The sequence below is a fragment of the Polypterus senegalus genome, unplaced genomic scaffold, assembly GCF_016835505.1.
Source record: "Polypterus senegalus isolate Bchr_013 unplaced genomic scaffold, ASM1683550v1 scaffold_2329, whole genome shotgun sequence".
Classification (NCBI taxonomy): Eukaryota; Metazoa; Chordata; class Cladistia; order Polypteriformes; family Polypteridae; genus Polypterus; species Polypterus senegalus.
In genome coordinates this window covers 30001-51479 of record NW_024385986.1, presented here as the reverse complement: position 1 = coordinate 51479, position 21479 = coordinate 30001, and the positions used below count along the sequence as shown (strand labels likewise).

General features: G+C 37.6%; 1 protein-coding gene across 1 annotated transcript in view; it reads right to left on the bottom strand.

Annotated features, from left to right (window-relative positions):
- Positions 1-2718: 2718 nt before the first annotated feature.
- LOC120522512 (centrosomal protein of 104 kDa-like) overlaps positions 2719-21479 on the bottom strand; it is a gene marked incomplete at both ends in the record, with an annotated part of 36620 nt that continues 17859 nt past the window's right edge. Inside the window, 3 exons of the mRNA XM_039743421.1 lie at positions 2719-2795; positions 11813-11875; positions 17459-17597. Of these exons, the coding sequence (XP_039599355.1) occupies positions 2719-2795; positions 11813-11875; positions 17459-17597 (279 nt within the window). The remainder of the gene's footprint in view (positions 2796-11812; positions 11876-17458; positions 17598-21479) is intronic.

Here is a 21479-nt window from a genome sequence, read left to right as displayed (position 1 = left end):
GTCATATGAAAGCTTGTTAGGGTACAGAGAAAAAAAGGCACATAGTGGGGAAAAAGCATTAAATGTCAACTTTAATCTCTAAATTTCCATCTTTAATCACGTAGTTTATTTTGTCATTAAAGTAGAAGATCATAAACTTAATCTTAAAACTGTTTAATTTACTAGTTTCTCAATCCCATCATAATCAACATAAGTAGCACGCTAAATGCTTAGTTTTGTATTTGATCTTCTATGTGCTCTATGTGTGTGAATCACTACGTGCTTCCGGGCTTTCTCTTCCTCTGACAGGACACAGAATCCATTACATTCGATATTACAGCTCTCTGAATAATTAAAATACTGAGATGTGCACATGATATCATTTTCATGATGACAGGAGTTAAAGCATCTAATTAAACACAGTGGTGCAGTGATTGTTAATATCTCAAGCAAGATGCTTGCTGCACTGTGTGCTACCTTTGATGAAATACTTTATTGCAGCAGTACTCTCTTTCAAACGCGTTAACCTCCAATTCCTGTCCCTACTTTTCTTTCTCCAAATACCCAATAGCCACACAATCAGCTCTGTAATAGACGTTAAGCCATCCGTAAGCTTAGAACGCCAATTCTTCAAAACATTATAGAAACATCGAAATATCTTAGTAATCGTGTTTAATTATTCTATCCATCTATCCTTCATGCTAGCACCAGCAAGAATACAGCACAAGGCAGGAACAATCTGTGAACGGAGCGCCAGTGGCTCGCTAGCACTGTGACACCATGTAGTTAAAGTTTTATCTGTATAATATAATAAACATATTTTGCTGCATTTCATCTTAAAAATGATATTGTCATCATAGTAAAGCGCACTTTATAAAGTGGCTCAGGTTGTGCAGTATTATAACTGTAGTGCAAGTTTACAGTGAGGTGATTATACTAATAAGTACAAACAGTTCTACAAGGAGCACTTGATGGACTGATTGAGTGCATTTAGAGTTCTTGGGATGAAACAGTTTCTGAACTGCGAGGTCAGTACAGGAAAGGCTCTGAGACATTTGTCATATGAGAGCAGTTCAATAGACAGCATGGCTGAGGCAGCGTGTGCTTGATGCTGTATACCTTTCCGATTCACACTCAGATACAGTGATATAAATACTCCGAGTGGTGCAGTAAGAGCAATATGGAAAAGGTGATCCGATCTGGGATCCAAGGTGCAGTGAGAGTAACAACCCTAAAGCAGTTACGGTATTTGGAATAGTTTGACCATTCTGTGACCATTATATTGTTACAGGTTAATTACAATCAGATGCATTAAACTAATAAAACAATATGCGGTTAATTTCAGTGTATTTATAAAGCCGCCAGGGATGTGGATCTAAAAAGAAAGAATAACCATACAGGAACAGTAGCACTGCTTTGATGCAGGGTGCAGTCTACCAAACCGAGGAGAGAACTTCATGAACAGGGTATGAGCTACCGTGGAAATGGCGCGGTATTACACAAGTTTAGTGGCCCTAGTGTGTGCTTGGTGTGTGGGTGTGTTTGTGTGTGTCCTGCGGTGGGTTGGCACCCTGCCCAGGATTGGTTCCTGCCTTGTGCCCTGTGTTGGCTGGGATTGGCTCCAGCAGACCCCTGACCCTGTATTCGATTCAGCGGTTAGAAAATGGAGAAATGGATTTGAACATGGAAACATTCTTACACAACATTTCTGTGCAGAGCACCATTTATACATGAGGCCCCAGGTCACTTATAAGCTGAAAAATCTGTTCCAAGCCTTAAACAGTAACTCAGTGAATGGTGCCTTTTTTTCTTTTTACACAAAACAGGCAGATTGTACTTGGAATATCCAACATCCATCCATTATCCAATCCGCTATATCCCAACTACAGGGTCATGGGGGTCTGCTGGAGCCAATCCCAACCAACACAGGGCGCAAGGCAGGAAACAAACCCCGGGCAGGGCGCCAGCCCACCACAGAAAAGCTAACATGCACATTTTATTTATAAGGCACACTGTTTCATTAACCAGCGCTCACAATGTACAATAGATACTGTATGTGCAAGTAGAGCAGTGCAAAACTGAACATGACCAACCCTGATAAAGAGCATGGAACTTTAAATCTGCAGGAGATTACCTATATACAAAGTACTAAGAATTTAATGCATTTTGTGACACCATGCTGATAGATAGATAGATAGATAGATAGATAGATAGATAGATAGATAGATAGATAGATAGACAGATAGACAGATAGACAGATAGATAGATAGATAGATAGATAGATAGATAGATAGATAGATAGATAGATAGATAGATAGATAGATAGATAGATAGATTCTAATCTTAAAAAAAAACACAAAATAAAAGAAACAAAAAATGAGAAATACAGAGTTTCTATAAAAGGCTGGGAAGGAACATGAAGATATCAGTTTTCTAAATGAGACACATAAAAGTTAAAGGAGTAATAAACTAGCAGTAACATAAACATAAAGTTACTGTCACAGTAAACACATTTTATTAATGTTTTCATTCCTGTCTAAGGTAATATCAAAGCAGACTAGACTACCCAGGAGTAATATTTTTTGTATATTAATTTATACATGCTGTCTGTGCCACATAGTCTACAACAACTGAAGACAAAATTCACACATCCAAATCCATAAGAAAACTGGCAAGACTCATTGACATATATTGACAATAGAAATAAAGAAAAAAAAACAAACAACAATAATAGCTTACCCCATGTAAGTTGCATCAACAGATGAGTCATTATGTGAGTTATTAAGATAATGTTCAATTAGCTGTTCCCGTGTGGGCTAAAAGAAAATAAAAAAAAATCTCTTTAGCAAATATCATGATTTGAAACAGTTAAATATTTCCTATATCTACCATGAATAATATGATTGTATAAACACTTAACTGATTGAAAACATAATGCTGTGAGAAAGAATGTGAAATAGCTTTATCTGGTACTGAGATTCATTTGGAATATTACATTACCAGTACAATTTTAAGTCTCCTAGCTGGATTTTTTATCCATCTTACTCCCTCAAACTCTCTTCTGAATTTCATCTCTTACTCCATCCCTGTTATATACAGTGCACCTGGAAAGTATTCACAGTGCATCACTTTTTCCACATTTTGTTATTTTACAGCTTATTCCAAAATGGATTAAATTCTTTTTTTTCCTCAGAATTCTACGCACAACACCCCATAATGACAACGTGAAAAAAGTTAACTTGAGATTTTTGCAAATTTATTAAAAAATAAAAAAATTGAGAAAGCAAACTCAAAATTCAGCTCAGGTGCATCCTGTTTCCCCTGATCATCCTTGAGATGTTTCTGCAGCTTAATTGGAGTCCACCTGTGGTAAATTAAGTTGATTGGACATGATTTGGAAAGGCACACACCTGTCTATATAAGGTCCCACAGTTGAAAGTTCATGTCAGAGCACAAACCAAGCATGAAGTCAAAGGAATTGTCTGTAGACCTCCAAGACAGGATTGTCTCGAGGCACAAATCTGGGGAAGGTTACAGAATCTATCTATCTATCTATCGAAACATTTCTGCGGCTTTGAAGGTCCCAATGAGCACAGTGGCCTCCATCATCCGTAAGTGGAAGAAGTTCAAAACCACCAGGACTCTTCCTAGAGCTGGCCAGCCATCTAAACTGAGCGATCGGGGGAGAAGGGCCTTAGTCAGGGAGATGACCAAGAACCCAATGGTCACTCTGTCAGAGCTCCAGAGGTCCTCTGTAGAGAGGAGAACCTTCCAGAAGGACAACCATCTCTGCAGCAATCCACCAATCAGGGCTGTATGGTAAAGAGGCCAGGCGGAAGCCACTCTCAGACCATGAGAAAAAAAATTCTCTGGTCTGATGAGACAAAGATTGAACTCTTTGGTGTGAATGCCAGGCGTCATGTTTGGAGGAAACCAGGCACCGCTCATCACCAGGCCAATACCATCCCTACAGTGCGTCATGTTTGGAGGAAACCAGGCACGCTCATCACCAGGCCAATACCATCCCTACAGTGAAGCATGGTGGTGGCAGCTGGTGATGTTTTTCAGTGGCAGGAACTGGGGGAATAGTCAGGATAAAGGAAAAGATGACTACAGCAATGTACAGAGACATCCTGGATGAAAACCTGCTCCAGAGTGTTCTTGACCTCAGACTGGGGCGATGGTTCATCTTTCAGCAGGACAACGATCCTAAGCACACAGCCAAGATATCAAAGAAGTGGCTTCAGGACAACTCTGTGAATTTCCTTGAGTGACCCAGCCAGAGCCCAGACTTGAATCCGATTGAACATCTCTGGAGAGATCTTAAAATGGCTGTTCACGGCGCTTCCCATCCAACCTGATGGAGCTTGAGAGGTGCTGCAAAGAGGAATGGGCAAAACTGGTCAAGGATAGGCGTGCCAAGCTTGTGGCATCATATTCAAAAAGACTTGAGGCTGTAATTGCTGCCAAAGGTGCATCGACGAAGAATTGAGCAAAAGCTGTGAATAGTTATGTACATGTGCTTTCTCAATTTATAAATTTTGTTTATTTTTTGCATTGTTTTTGCAAGTTGTTCTGTGGAAACATGCAAGTAAGAATTTCATTGTACTATTATACTAAGACATTAAACTTAACTTGGATATTTTATGTCACTGCCCACTTTTAACTTTTATTGATGGCTCTGCACACACAATATAGTCAGGTCCATAAGTATTAGAGTGACACAATTTTTATCATTTTGGCGTGTACAACACCACAGTGGATCTGAAATAAAGCAATCAAGCATGCTCCTAACCTCTCTCTCTTAGTTTGTCCAAATAGTTTTGAGACCCTGAATATAGGGGGCTGTGGTATAAGCGGGTCCACAGCTGAAACTGAAAAGGTCAGTTTTACATAGATAATCGCCGGAATGGTTCCTAGGCGCATCCGTGATTGAAGCCGCGAGCTGCTAATCGCCACACATGATCCACATCCCTGTAATATATAGTAGAAACGCGAGGCGGGGAAGGGAGTAAGAAAAAAGGAAAGAATGGGAACATAGGTTAAAGGTGAAGAAGGTGGCAGGAAGGAGAAAGCCGGTGCGTGAGTGGGAGCGTAAGCGAGAGCAGGCTCGTTGAAGGTTTAATGCAGCTGGTAGGAGAGCCTGGAGGAGTGTTTGGCAAACTCTCTGGGGGGAAGATTGAAGCGGTCGCTCCAGCTGAGCAGTTTTGAAGAGCTGGAGTGACTGGCAGAGGAGATAACTTGCTGTTGAAAGGAGCGGCAGTCGAGGAGACTTTGGGCGTGTTGAGCCCCAGCGTGAGCGTCCTGGCCGCTGGGGAGGGAACCCAAGTCTTGGTCCGGTCGGAGCCTTCTGTAGCCAGGAATAGGAAGGCTACCGGACCAGAATAGAAGGGAGCTGCATTTGCTGGTAGGCGATACCACCTGTTGCAGTGCCCGGCCCGTCCTGGGAGAAGCGGGGATTCACCAGTAGAAAGAATAAAGCACCAGAGTTTTAAGACAAGACTGCTTCCAGCCATTGTTTTAATCTTGTTTTGAAAAGGATTTATTTTTGAATTTTAATCTCCACAGTTCACCTGTTTTAATAGATTATTTATTTAATAATACCACTCTTTTTGGTTTTGTTTTTAAATAAAAGCACTATGCTCTTTGGCACCATCCCCTTGGTTTATTGTTGATGTCTTCACTGTCTAGCTCATGGTGACACTACCGACAGTGTCGGGTTCGAGAGCTCCCCAGAAGCCAGATGGGAACATGGAGCAGAACCTGCATCATCACAGGGCCATGTGTACAAAGTCTTTTCTAAACAGCTCATGCAATATTTTCGTAAAACCCTTAAATTAACGCTGAAAGTCTACACTTCAATCACATGATGACTACTTTATTTCAAATCCACTGCAGTGGTGTATAAAGCCAAAATTATGTAAGTTGTGTTACTGTCCAAATACTTATGGACTTGACAGTATGAACTCTGACTCAACAAACTACACAAATTCAATATATGCTTTTATGCATACAATCGCTATGTAACAATTTCTGTACTTTTATTTTTAAATATTCTCATCTTTCTTTAACTTTTCTACATTTTTATAGTATTTCTGATGAATTTTATAAAATGCTTTTTTAATACTTTATCAAAACCTTTAAGGGTTACAAACAGCTAATTTGATAAAATACACAGAATTATGATATTCACTATAAATTATAATAATCTAAAGTCATAGTCTTTTGTACATTATTTGAATGCACAAAAATAAAAGGAAAAGTGCACCAACACTACTTTATTCCATTAATATTTAGGCTCTTTGAATCTAATGGGAACAAGGGGAATGGTTGAGTTAATGCCCATATCAAAATCCTCTAATCTCAACATTTCACTTTATTTGAAACTCTTTGCATGTCAGTGTACATTTGTGTTTACCCATTTTACAAAAGCTGTGTCCCACTGTCTTTCAAACAGTTACACTTAACATGTATTTAAATATAAAACAGCTTGATTTTTCAGACTATTCCAATGGATAAAATACTTTCAAACTTGATGGGGGACACTTTTGTAGTCATTTTACTTTCAGATTTAATTAATGTTAATAACCATGGCATTGCCAAATTTGGTATACAGTAATCCCTCGCTATATCGCGCTTCGACTTTCGTGGCTTCACTCGATCACAGATTTTAAATTTAAGCACATCTAAATATATATCACAGATTTTTCGCTGGTTCGCGGCTTTCTGTGGACAATGGGTCTTTTAATTTATGGTACATGCTTCCTCAGTTTGTTTGCCCAGTTGATTTCATACAAGGGGCTATTGGCGGATGGCTTAAAAGCTACCCAATCAGAGCATGTATTACATATTAACTAAAACTCCTCAATGATATAAGATATGCTTCCTGCGTGGTGCTTGATTGTTTGCTTCTCTCTCACTCTCTCTGACATTCTCTGCTCCTGACAGAGGGGGTGTGAGCAGAGGGGCTGTTTGCACAGAGGCTGTTTGCCTAGAAGATACGGACGCTCCTCTACAAAATGCCGCTTTATCGCGGTGCTTCTGCATACTTAAAAGCACGTATTGATTTTTGATTGTTTGCTTTTCTTAGCGAGCTCTCTCTGACATTCTCTGCTCCTGAAGGCGCTCCTTTGAAGAGAAGATATGTTTGCATTCTTTTAATTGTGAGAAAGAACTGCCATCTCAGTCTTGTCATGGAGCACAGTTTAAACTTTTGACTAAAGGGTGTTATTTGTCTAGAGGGCTCTAATAATGTTAACAGTGTGGGAGAGTTTATAAGGGCTTAAAATATATAAAAATAACCATACAAACATATGGTTTCTACTTCGCGGATTTTCACCTATCGCTGGGTGGGCAGGGTCTGGAATGCAACCCCCGCGATTGAGGAGGATTACCTGTATACTTTGTTGGGTTTGATTATGACAAATGCGTTGTTAAATTTCCTAGGAAAAAAAGACTGAAATTTTTAGGTAAGATGTTTATACTCACTAGTTACAGTGCCTTAGAGTGGCAACATTTTGCATGTCGATTACAACAACCAAGTAAATTTTCACTCTACTCTGTACACATGATATCAAGGACCTTATAAACCTATAATGGAGATGGAGGTGACAGAGGAGGACTACCACAATAATTTATTCACAGGTTGTTCAAATTGTGCTGTATATAGCTTAAAGTTAATTCAAAATGTTGATGCAAGAATCATTATTACAGTTAGAAAGAACAACTACTGTACATAACTTCTGTTCTTAAATATTTACATTAGCTTTCAGTTAAGCAAAGCTGATTTCAAAATCAGTATAAATCTTTAAAATGGCCTATACAGGCCCTATTTTCCTATGTGTATTTATCACTATATACAAATTGAAGCACACATTAAGATTTCAAGATTTTGGAATACTAAAGATTCCAAGAATTTATAAAACAGTGGGAGGTTGAACTTTAAACTGCAGGGCTCCAAAGCTGTTGAACAATCCTACTTCTTGTATAGAGATGCCCCTTCCATCTCTGTGTAGGTTAAACAAGGTTGAAAAGTTGATTATAAAATATGGGAGCAAAACATAAGAGTTTCCATATCTGAAAATGTGTCCTGCATTGGTTATGTAACTTTTAGCATGGAGTGGACGACTGGGTTCCTGGTAAATTGACACAAATTCATTGTTGACCAGTTTTGGCTTTTTAAATTCATTGAAAACCCACTAGCTGTAACTACAACCCAAAACTCTGGCTTAGACAATTCACTGCAAATCATTTGTGAACCAATAACAGCAACCTGCAATCCACAGGCAGCACAACCAGTGGGTGAGAAACACTACTTTACACAGACCCGCGGTGTACTGGTAGTTAAAGTATATGTATCAGTGATACCCACTAGACTCACAAAGCCTAAGCTGCAATATGTTGTACACACTCCCCATTTTCCTAACTAGTATTTCTATTTGCCAATTCACTTTCATATACACACACACATACTACATATTCCAGAGATGGGGGACTCGAGTCACATGACTTGACTCGAGTCAGACTCGAGTCACAATTTTCAGGACTTGAGACTTGCTTGATTGAAGTAAGAAAATGACTTGACTTGACTTTGACTTGAGAGGAAAATGACTTCACTTGTCTTTGACTTGAGAGTAAGTGACTTGAGACTTGACTTAAAGTGGAAGACTCGACAATGACTTGAACTTTTAAATATAATTCGTTTAATAAAATAAAATAATTTAATAAAATAATTATGACTCAGCAGCACCATAATTGGCGCCTGGCCGCTAATGCTGCACAACTCTTAACGTTACCAAGAAGAAGAAGAAGAAGAACGCTGCACAACTCAAACCGCGCCAAACATGGCAGACAATAGTCGAGCTCCTCATATAGTCACGTTTGGCTATAAGGACTTTGAACTAGACCGTACTAACAAAAAAAGATTTGCCAGATGCAGAGAATGCAGCGAGAGTATCAGACACGACAACCACAACATCAAATTTCATCCGGCACTTCAAAAACCACAAGGAAAGGTAAGAAAGTCGAATTCTGTATAGTCAATTTAATAAAACGATTACTAATTAATTAAATTAATCTTTTCTGTTTGTCATAATTTGGCCTTGGTTGCATGTTTTTTAATCAGAAATGTGATGATCATCTCATAAATAAAAGCGCTATAAGGTTACCAGTGGCGTAGCCACATTTTAATGTTGAGTGCAACTTGAAATGAAAGGGCTTCTCGATATTACATGTAAACTATAATGTCTATATTAAATGTGCGCATTTTCAAGCGTTTGTATGGACTGACTGCGTGCGGTTAGTTGAATTGCAGCTCGTGTTACATTATACTGCATGAAAATCTAAGATGAAAGCGTCGGTGCAATCACTTCTCCTTCAATAACTCGTTCAAAACTTTTTGGTCATACAGACAAGAATAATTTCATCGTTCGAATCGGTTACGTTAAGTGTCTATAATTTTTTTGTGTACACTCACAATAACAACAAAATGTTGTGTGCTGTATAACAATGAAACCAGTTCAAATAGAAAACAAATATATCAGATTATATATTATGTATGAAACGTGTATATTGCGTCCACCGTAGAGATGCGATTAAGCATAACTTCATCACTGGGCTATATTAACATACATTATATTTATATTCTGCTGAAATGAAAAAGATCCGTTCATTTTAATTAACGAGATTCATCACTAACGTTAGATTAAAAAGAGTGGATAAATCCCTACTGTGCCTTATAATGGACAGCATAAGTATTAAAGCATCATATATAAAACATTTCCTCGATCATTAAGAAATTGTTTTTTTGAGGAAAACATTTCAGGATTTCTCTCTATATAATGGATATGTATGGCACCCGAAGTTTGAATTTCCAAAATGCAGTTTAAATGCAGCTTCAGAAGACTCTAAACGATTCCAGCCAAGGAGAAGGAGTCTTATCTAGCGAAACAATCGGTTATTTTCTAAACAAATGGACAATTTATATACTTTTTAACCTCAAATGCTGGTCTTGTGTTGTCTCTGCAGTCTGTGTGATTCGGTAAATACAGTCTTAGATTGTAGCAAAAGTGCAGACACAGTGTTTACACAGTTAACATGTATAGAAGCTCAAATGCCCTTTACAAAAAAAGGTAAAAACAGCATTGCAGGATGTTTTTGACATTAAAGATATAAAAGAGATTGTTGTTTTTTTGACATCTATTAACTGTATTTACCGAATCACACAGACTGCACAGAGAGGAGACAAGACCAGCATTTGAGGCTAAAAAGTATATAAATTGTCAATTTGTTTGGAAAATAACCAATCATTTCGGGCTTTCTGAAGCTGCATTTAAACTGCATTTTGGAAGTTCATACTTCGGGGCACCATACATATCCATTATATATAGACAGAAATCCTGAAATGTTTTCCTCAAAACAAAAAAAAAAAAACAATTTCTTTATGACTGAGGAAAGAAAGACATGAACATATTGGATGACAAGGGGTGAGTACATTATCTGTACATTGTTGTTGTCAAAGTAAACTAATCCTTTCAGATTGAATTGCATTATACATTTTAGACTGGATTTCTTAGTTTTAAACATTTTGTGTAAGCAACACAATTTTATTTTCAGATATTAATGTAGCACAGATATGCATATAATTTAAATATAGCAATGCAAATAAGATATATAATATAATAATATATGTATATAAGTTCATCTTTTCTGTAAAAATTTTTCTGTGCAAAAATAAACGTATCGAACATTTAACCTCTGTTTGTTTTAGTACTGCAACTTGACTGGGCTTGAAACTTATCAGGACTCGACTTGACTTGCTTAGGGTGAACCCTTGACTTGACTTGACTTGCTTGATTTGTCTTAACTGTGACTTGAGACTTGATGGTTAACACTTGAAACTTGCTTGGACTTGATCATATGCAACTTGTCCCCATCTCTGACATATTCTAACTATATTGTAGGTAATGGGAGCAGAGAAACAGAGGTAAGAATTTTGTTATTTGCTACATTTGTCTATAGTGTTAATTGGCCATGCAAGTAAGAATATCGCTGTACCCTACTACTACTAACTGCTTTCTATTTACTTGTTCACAGAAATGAAAAGCACACATGTGAACAATGTTACCAACTGCAATGAAATAATAAGTTTGTGATTAAAAAAATGTGAGTGAAAGAAATAAGCTTTCAAACAGAAGGACAAAAACAACAAAAACAATAGCTTAAAACTAAATACAGTAGGATACCTTATTGTAAGTTAATGTAGAGAGTTGGTTTTTTTTTTGCTCAATATTTTATTAGATCAAAAAGCAGAATAATAATATGTAACATAAAAAGAGACAATCAAAAAAGTAAAACAGCCAAGTCTAAACGACTATAACCTATGCTATCTCAAATAAGTTAGGGTTTTATTTTATTATGGAATAACTAAGCCACCAAGGTTAAAGGGACCACTTTCAGAGAGCACCACTACAAAAGAAAAACAGCATTATTAAGAGAAAACAATATGAGGGAATACAGGAAACCATGATTTAAATAACTAAATAACTCTCAAAAGGAATTGCTGAAGGCACCATTAATCCATGATGCATATAATTATAGAAGAATGCAGCAATGATGTAAGAGACAGCAAGTAGCAACTGAATTGTCACAAAGAGGTGTACAATTTCTATGGGTACAACTATTTTAAAGGAATTTCCACTCTGACCTTTGAGAATAAAAAGATAACCATCAAGAGAGAAATGGAACTCAAGCTATAGAAAATGTGGTGAACGAGTTAAAAACATGCTAGCATTCATTTAAGCCCCTGTAAAAAAACAAAAACAAGAAAACTTACTGTGTTTTCCATTTCACTGGTGTCAACAGGATCACCAAGGACATTAACTGCCACCAGGGCAACCTGGACACACAGAAAAACAGATACTTAAACATTTTCTTTTAAAGCTCTGAAAACAAACATTAAATAAGAAAACTTGCTGGAGATCCCCCTGCAAAATATGAATAAAAGATCTTTAGCAACTTATCACACATTTTTATTATTTAAGGGTAAAGGACAATGACTATTCAACTGAGACTTACACACACTTTTTTCCACTTTCACTAGCTACCATTTTAGATTTGTCATATACTGTATACCTTCTCAGTACACATACACTATGTACATAGCCAGCTATGAAGAAATCCCACAAAAATGTGTATTAGGAAATTATAAAATAAAATAAAATGCAGGTCCATTATCTACGGGTCTTTATCATTGGCTATACCACTTATGGATGGTTGAGATTTCCATTGTAATACAGCCTTATATGGCACTTTAATATAACAGTAATAGTAAGAATGTTACTGGTTTTTTTTTTATTTGAAACTTCACACTTTCGCTGTAAGAAAACAAATTGGCAGCATTTTTCATACATTGTCGTCTAAATCTTTACAATCAGTAATTAATACATTATGCACTAAGGGGTTTTTGGCATTACTTACCAAAAAATAAATGGCTATTACTCGTTTATTGCAATAAAGGAGCTGCATATGACTATATATCAGCAATCAGCAATTACAACGCTTCAAATTTTTCAAATCAAATTTTTTTTGATTATAAAACTTTGTTTATACCAATATTAACTAAATAAAACACAAAAAATGGTGTTTTAGACATTTTTCTCCAAAAAACTACATTTTACAGTACTGTACACAATTTTCGTTTGTGCCTCAATCTGTCAGTTATCATTGTACCAAGTTTAGATGTCATATTCCATAGCACTGCAAAGTTGAACTGTTTGGCACAAGGTGTCCCCATGTTTGAAACATAGTGTCCCTTTTTCAAACATTAAGTCTCTTGCACCTAAATAATCTCTCAAAACAAGTATTGTAATTGCAGTTATATATTTTTTCAATTTTCAGAAATAAATATACATATACACACACTCTGTATCACACTGAAGCAACAGGTAAATTACCATTAAAGTATAACTATGTATTCATCTAAACCTTTACTTTCAAAATTATTTGTCATTCCAGAACTTGAAACAATTTCTGCCTACCACTAAACACAGCAAATCCTTACATTTTGTACAACAGATTGGTGTTTTGTGCGGCAATTCACATATAATCCACTGCCTTCTGTTGAAATTACCCCACTGAAGTTCAGGGCATTTTAATTTATTTATTTTTCTTCTTGTTGCTGTTTCATGCATTTCACGTCTGGAATATACTGTGTGCTGGATTACAGGGGTGGGGACAATACCTATGCTGGTATCCCAGGGCATAACACAGGAAGCGGGCAGCCAGAGTGCAGAGTTAATCATAGAGACACATACACCTAAACCATTTTTTTCACAGCCATTTTTCAGTCACAGGAGGCCATCACCAGCTTCGCAAGCATGTCATACAAGTTTACAATATAATCCCACCACCCACATTTCTACTGTGATGGCACTGAAAGGATCCACACAGCCTTATGTGATTTATTTATTCCTTTTATAATCATGTTCCCTTCAACCCCACTGAACCCATGACCATTGTTCATTTTTATTTCCCTTCTGTAAACGGGATAGAAAATACTATACAGAACTGTCTCACCTTTTGGTGGCTTCGGGCAGGGGAATTACACCATGAACAAGTCACCAGCTGAAACTATTTTTTTTCCTCATATGCTCACAACACAGCAACAGAGTAATGTGATACAGTGACATTTGATTTGGTAGGGGAAGGTCTTTGCGTGAAAGTTCCAAAAGCACAAGTAAAGCATAACAATTACTAATCGCTGCACTAAGAAACATTGCCAGCATAATAAGTTGAACTTGAAACAGCACTGCTTAGAAAACTAGCATAAGGAGAACATTCAGCAGACAGCATTCAGGTGTGGTACTTGAACCCATAACGCCTGATCTGCAAGCCACAACTTTTCTGCCAATATGAAGCAGTAATTGCAAATCAAGTGTATCCTTAAGTACTTCATCAAACATGTCATTCTCAATAAAGTCTAAACTTTTTTCAGAATCTGACTCGAGCTGTGTGCATAATGGTTTGTAAAGATGAGCTATTATATAAGCATAATATTTACTGCAGTTTACAAACAGCTGTGACGTGTAGTACAAATGACCAATGACAGACAACTATACTGTACATCATTAAAATGCTCTGAACCTCAGCTATCTAATGGTAATGAGCCTTTTGTTGTATGCAGCTTGATGTACAGTGTGATATTTGACAAATTAAGACTCAGCTGTGATGCGCTGCTCGCCTCAGGATAAATGTGTGCAAATCACATATTTTAATAATGAAGGAAAGCAGACAACATGAAAACATATGATTTATTTGAAAGAAGACACCTATGAATATTTAAAAATATCTTTATTGCTATTGATTGACTAGTGAGTTTATTGCATGCATACACAAACAACATTAAAATATGGCGGTGTTGCCTGCAGCCCACCTTGTGCTTAAGAGTTTAAATGCAGTACATGCTGTGCAGTTAATATTGATGTTTATTTACTGGCACATGTGGATGCTTACAGTTAAATACTTTCATATAATGAAAGATACCTCATTAAATATAGAAACAATTACATACTGGAGCCTGTAGGGAGCATCTCACGGCCTCCAAATCCTTGACACAACATTACGGACATGGTTTCAGTGCAAATAAATAGTTTTATTGTACAGCTACATTGCACAGGTATCTTTCTTTCATAGTCCACTACTATAACACATCTCTTTCCCTCAATCCTCTGAGGTGAGCTTAGTCTGTCTCCACTCCCGACTCTGACTTTTCAAGTGGAGAGTGATGACCCATTTTATGCTGGACCCAGGAATACTTTCAGCATTAAGGAGGAGGTACTCCTATCTGCACCCACAGAGTCCAGCAGGGCTGCCTCACGGAAATGCCAATCTTAGGATGCCCAATAGACACATGAATGAGCATACTGGCTCATGAATGCTGCCATTTAGCGTGTTGGAAGAGCTTGCACTCATAGGTGGCCATCTACCCCTGTTCATCCACTACTGTGGCCTCCTGCCAGGTAAGGGTACAGGGTTTATCCCAGCCAGGATGTCAACCCAGGCCTACGGTCTGTCACAACAAATATGTACAGCTTGGAACATTGCAGTTTCCCAGCACTGGGCAACTGATCATGAAAAAAACATTTCTTAATTTGAAGGTACTAACTTTTGTAAATGTAAATGTGTAAAGAATATATTCACTTCCCAGGTAACAGGACAATTACATAAATTTACACAAGCTAATGGATTTAATATGTCAAGGGCTGGTACAGTGCTTTCCAAACAGGATGTTGCAACAACAAAAACTATCCAAAAAGTAAGATTCAAATGGTCATACTCTAAGTACTGTACATATTCCAAAATATCCCAACATATCTCAAACATTCTTGGTGCTGCATAGTTTAGGTTTTATTATATATTTATTCTTGGAAATTATTTACTTCCTTGCTAACAGTGCATCTGAAAATCATGACATAGTGATTCACAAATACAAAATTTTTTGCAAACATAAAGTGCAGGTAGCACAGAAACAAATCTTCACAAAATCACTCATAATTGCTTAAACACATTAAGAATAAAGCCAGTGGACAAAAGATTAGATTTGTGGGAACAAATTCAACTTAATACTTTCCAGGAACTTGTGATTAATGAGTAACATAGAGAACTAAACCAAAATAGTTTTCTCTTTTTCCACATTTACACTTACAGCAAAATGCAGTAGTATTTACCTTGATATTTATTTTCATTGCTGCTAAATGAGGAAGATGAATGAATGACATAATACTGTTCAAAATGAGAAAATAAAAATGATCAAGCTGTCAATTTGCAAAAGTGGTTAAAAAGATAGGTAAAGTAGTGAGCCCAACTGGAGTGATGTCAAAAATGTTGACGGAAGCAGAAGGCCCTGCAGTTAAATGGCCGACAGACCTGTGAAACATAATTTATGTTTCTTAATGATTGGATAAAAGGGTGCTTAATGCAGTACCCAGACAGAAGAGTGATCCATTGGATTGTCGATCAAACTGAGTAATTAAGTTTTGGAATAGGTAGTGAAGATGGTTGATAGAATGTTAGAGAAGCGAATCCGGGATCAAGAGAAAAGAAAAGGGGATTTGGTTTAATACCTTTTATTGTCAGGAAAACGGAAAGAAACTGGATTATGTATTTGCAGAAAGGAGAAAGCTTTTCACAGCATGCCTTAAAAGGAAGTGAGGTGAGAAAGTTAGGTGTAGGCAGATGGCGTCACCACAGACATTAACCAGTATAAGAAGAAACACATACAGTGGTCAAAACACGACACTATATAGTTAAAGTCCGAAGTGAAGGTGAGTGTGCAGCAGGAATAGACTTTTCGCTTGTTGCTTTTCATTTAAGTGATAAATGTTATGACCAGAAGTGTATGAAGAATTGCCTTGGGTGCTTTTATATTCTGATGATCTCATATTGTTGGCAAAATGTAGAAATAGATCTGTGGGAAAAAGATACTGAAATTGAATAGAAATTTGATAGCAAAATGACAAAAACAAAAAGGTAAATGCAGGAAGAGACCAACATAATGGGTGGGGGTCATGGGACTAGAAGGACAGGTGGTGGACTTGCCAATTCTGGTATTCTATGGCAAATGCCAATCGAGCTCCATGGTGCGGGCGGTGCAGCACAGGACACACTAGAGGATGACAGGTCCTCAGGCCACCCTCATGAAGTCTGTTTCTGATTGTTTGGTCAGAGACATTCACACCAGTGTCCAGATGGAGGTCATTTTGTAGGGCTCTGGCAGTGGTCATCCTGTTCTTCCTTGCCCAAAGGAGCAGATGTCGGTCCTGCGGATGGGTTAAGGACCTTCTATAGCCCTGTCCAACTCTCCTAGAGTAATTGCCTATCTCCTGGAATATCCACCATGCCCTTGAGACTGTGCTTGGAGGCGCAGCAAACCCTCTGGCGATGGCACATATTGATATGTCATCCTGGAGAAGTTGGACTACCTATACAACCTCTGTATGGTCCAGGTATAGCCTCATGCTACCAGAAGTGACACTGACTATAACCAAATGCAAAACTAGTGAAAAAATAGTCAGAAAGAATGAGGAGGGAAAAATGTCAGTGGCCTCCACCTGTTCAACCATTCCTGTTTTGGGGTCACGTCTCATTTGTTCCCCCTCTAGCATACGTTGTTAATTTCATTAACACCAAAGCAGCTGAAACTGATTAACAACCCCCTCTGCCACTTAACTGACCAGATCAATATCTCAGAGGTTTCATTGACTTGATGCTATACTCTGATTAAAAATTGTTCCTTTAATTTTTTGAGCAGTATATATATATATATATAATCAGTTCAAAACATTTCTGCAAACAAGAACCAACAAACTAGATATAAAAATAAAACCCTAATTGCATAGTAAGTATAAAATAAATAACAATCAACAAAACATTTAAGTTAAAAGTAAAATCAAAAGTAATTAAGCGAGAAATAATTTCCTACCTGATTGTATAGATTGTATCGGTTGACATGATTTTTGTGAAAAGTTAGCTTCAGATATTGCCCAATGGCATCTACATGTACAGACTTCAACTCACGAGCCTTAAAACCAGTTTTCTCATTGTCAGACAGTGATATGTAACTGAAAAAATTAAAACAATAAAAATGTGAAATTTAATGCTAGAATATCTTATACAAACAAATTTCCCTTGCTACATCTATAATATGCTTTTAATTTGTAAAGGTTCATTGTTTTTTCTCCAGATTTTTAAAACAGTAGAGTAAATGTACAAGACAAAACTTTATTAAAAGTACAAACACAATTATGCATAAAATATAACAATACAGACAATAACATAGTACATACATTTTTCTAACCCCACTTGCTTTATTTGAAAATGTGCTCCTTATTTTAGTTGTTGCTTACTAATAAGCATTAACTTGTGAATGACACTTAAGTAGCCACTCCATTCTTGATTTTCTGCACTAATTTGTGTTTTTTGTTTCATTGTTTCTAGTTATTCGGATAATAAAACCAAGTAAACATAACTGCCAGGAAGAAGTAAATTAAAATTAAATTTTCAAGAATAATAAAAAGAAAAAAATAATTGTACAGTTTAAATGTTATACCAGTGTAGCGTGCAGCTAGGGTACTTGCCCGGCTGGGACACCTCCACGCTGGGAGGACCTGGGGAGCAAGAGTGGCCAGAGCATTACCTCCCCCAGGACATTAGATGGCAACCTCCCTGGGTTGCAGCGGTGCCTCAGACTCCCGCAGGGCTTTATAGGAGTTGAAGTGTGTTGCAGACTTGTTGGGATCTGCAGGTGCCGCCATGGGGTACTGCAGCAGAAGCATTTGAGTCTTCCGAAACACCCTGAAGTGCTGCTGGAAACAAGTAATCAGCACCTGGAGCACTCCAGGTGCGTTATAAAAGGAGCCAGTAGCCACTACTCGGGGAGGTAGAGTTGGGAGGAGGAGCGATGAAGCTTGACCCAAGGAGTAAAGGAAGGGATTAATTGTTTGTGCATTGTGCGTGTTTGTAATGTGTTATACTTGTGGGAGCGAGGAAGGTGTTTCCCACAAGGGAAAAAGAAAAATAAACATGGTGTGCCTTGAACTTGTGTCCCACGCTTGTCTGTGTCTGGTTCAGCTGGCAGTGCCAGCCTGGTGGGCCACAACAAGAAAAGAAAAACTTTATTGAATGAAAGCAGAAAACGTCAACTACTTAAATAAGGAATTAAACATAAGAACTCTCTCTCTCTCAAACTTAGTTGTAATCAATTCACATTCATGGCTGGACTGAACCTACACTCTAACCATTGTGAGTAGGGTTCTGAGTCAACCTTGGAAGGAGCACCAGTCCAGTTCAGGGGCCATAACAATAGAGAAAAATAACCCACACAATAATGATGGAAACATTCATTAAATTGTCAGTACTACAATAAGTTGAAAGGAGAAGCGTGTTTCATTAATATTCTAAGTTGACTTCATTTCCAGCTGTAGAGTTTTGCAGTCCTGAACTGAGCTGGTTTCGTATCAATCTCTAACACAGCAAGTGAGGATGGATTGCACTGTGAACATACAGATGTTTGTGACCACAGACAGATAAAGCATGGCTTTTCTCAGATATCTCAGATACCCAATTTAAGTTAGCAGTGACAGAGAGTTCAGTAAATTTAAAAGCGGCTGACTGCTTCAAAAGGTTCCCACAAACATAGGTGAAAGTATGGTGTGTTTCTTTCCTGACTTTTATGACTATAGTACTAGGGTGTTGTACTGTTTTAACAATTGTGGATGTAGTGAGACGTTAAGCAAAATGACACCTTTATTGGCTAACTAGAAAGATTACAATAAAGCTGAAGCTTAATTTCTCAAAAACAGAAGTCAGCTTCCTTGACATCAACACCACTGTTAAACTGAATGACAACACCCTTGTAACCTCTTTTTTCACAAGCGAACAGACAGGCGGACTTACCTGAGAGTGATGGCTTTCACCCCAAGCATATAAAGAGCTCCATTATTTAGAGCTAAGCAATACATTACTGCCATATTTGCTCAGACCCAACACACTGGCATAAACAACTGCAGGAGCTTAGACAAGACTTCATCAGACAAGGTTATGCCCCCAAAACAACAGACACTCAAATAAGTAGAGCGACTGCCATACTCAGAGACAACCTTCAGAAATATAAAAACAAGCCAACAAGAACCACATTCCCCTTGTTTATTTACCTATAACCTACATCTTGAAGCACTTTAAAAGAACTTCAGCCAATGCTAAACAATGGGAAGCAGCTGCAAAAAATTTCCAGAACCATTTCTCCTCCTCCTGGCATACTGACAATCACCCTAACCTGCAGTAACTAATTGTTCAAAGTTCCTAAGTGAACCAATAGAAAATGACACATCTCCTGCATACAGGAAAGTTAAACCGATCATTTTCCTGCAGATAATTTAACGTGTTCTGTCTAATTCTCTGTATGAAATGTCCCAACATGCATTCTATGTGGGAGAAACTGGACAAACACTCCGCCAAAGAATGAACTTACACAGGTTCCACATTAAACATGGCAAAAGAGATGTTGCTATAGTAACTCAGTTCAACAGCCATGGACACTGTTAGAGGACTTTAAAGTCCCACAATGCTTATGGGCAACTTCAGAACATAGCAAGAGAAGAGAAAAGAATGGGAAATTAAACTCATGCTAAAATTTAACACATTACAACATGGTTTAAATAGAGACAAAGAGTTTTACTGCCAGGTATGAGATTGTTTTGCATCTCTCAGACAGTCCCAGACAACCCGACTACAGATGTACACTGTTTTGAAAAACTCAACAGGAACTTCACAAAACACTTTGTTGGACAGTTATCTTATCAAAGCGATGTTGACTATGTATTGTTCTCCTCTCAAATGAATCTTAGCCTGGAGATGTCTATTAATGTTTTACATCTAAGATATCTCACTTAAAAGGTTTCAAATGCTGTATCTGTCCTATTGTCTATATAAGCACAGGGAATTCCAGTTTCTGTATCACATCATGGACTAGGTATTTACCAGTTTGGCACATTGTTCAGGGGTGATTCTTCTTATTCTTCCTGGCAGAATTTAGAGAGCTCCTTTACAGTAGGTTGTTGAGATGCCACATCTGGACAGCAGTTTTCCAACAGTGCCACAGATTGTCAACAGGGTTAAGATCAGAGCTTTGACTTGGCCATTTCAAAACATTCACTAGTAAGAGTCTGGGTTCTGTGATTAACCTTCCATTTTCTGATGATGGATCCAACAGTGCTTAATTGGTCGTTAAAATTTTACAATTTTGTTTGTATGCATTTCAGCCCTTGTGCATTTCAATGACTTTGTTTCTCACATAAGCAGAATGCTCCTTTGTCTTCATTTTTGCAGTGATTTTCCAACTAAGACTATGGCCTTTAAAAGTGGAACTTTTTTCTGTCATGCAGAAAATTATGATGACTTTTAAGGGAACTGATTACTTTGCCTTACCACTGCATATATCTATTTTTAACACTAGAATCCTTGAAGGCTACGAAAAACTTGTAATCCCAGGCCATCTTAAATTCCTTCACACCATTTTAGCGTCTTTTGTTTTGCAAATGTGTCAATCAGCACAGGCAACAAGCAGCCTGCTATCCCACTAACCCAGATGGTGCTGAAGTCAGTCACAAAATTCTCAAAGCTCAAATATGTTTACCTAGGTGTGAGATGCCTGGGTTGTATAGGGTAAATAATATATTGTTATTTGGAATACATACATTTCATGTAGTTTCCATGTCTTCAGCGATCTATGTAAATGTGCGATGACAGGAAATGCAAGGCAGGGAATTGTTGAACACATAACTACATGGAAACATTTTCAAGTTTTAGTAATAACTAGCTGAAGCGGTGTAAGAATAGGAGCGAGGAAAGCGGTGAAAGGAATTTAGGTATAACAAAGGCTTGCAGGAAACCACCTGTCGCTATAGCGAAAATAGCAGGAGGAAAACCAATGCCAATGGTAGAGA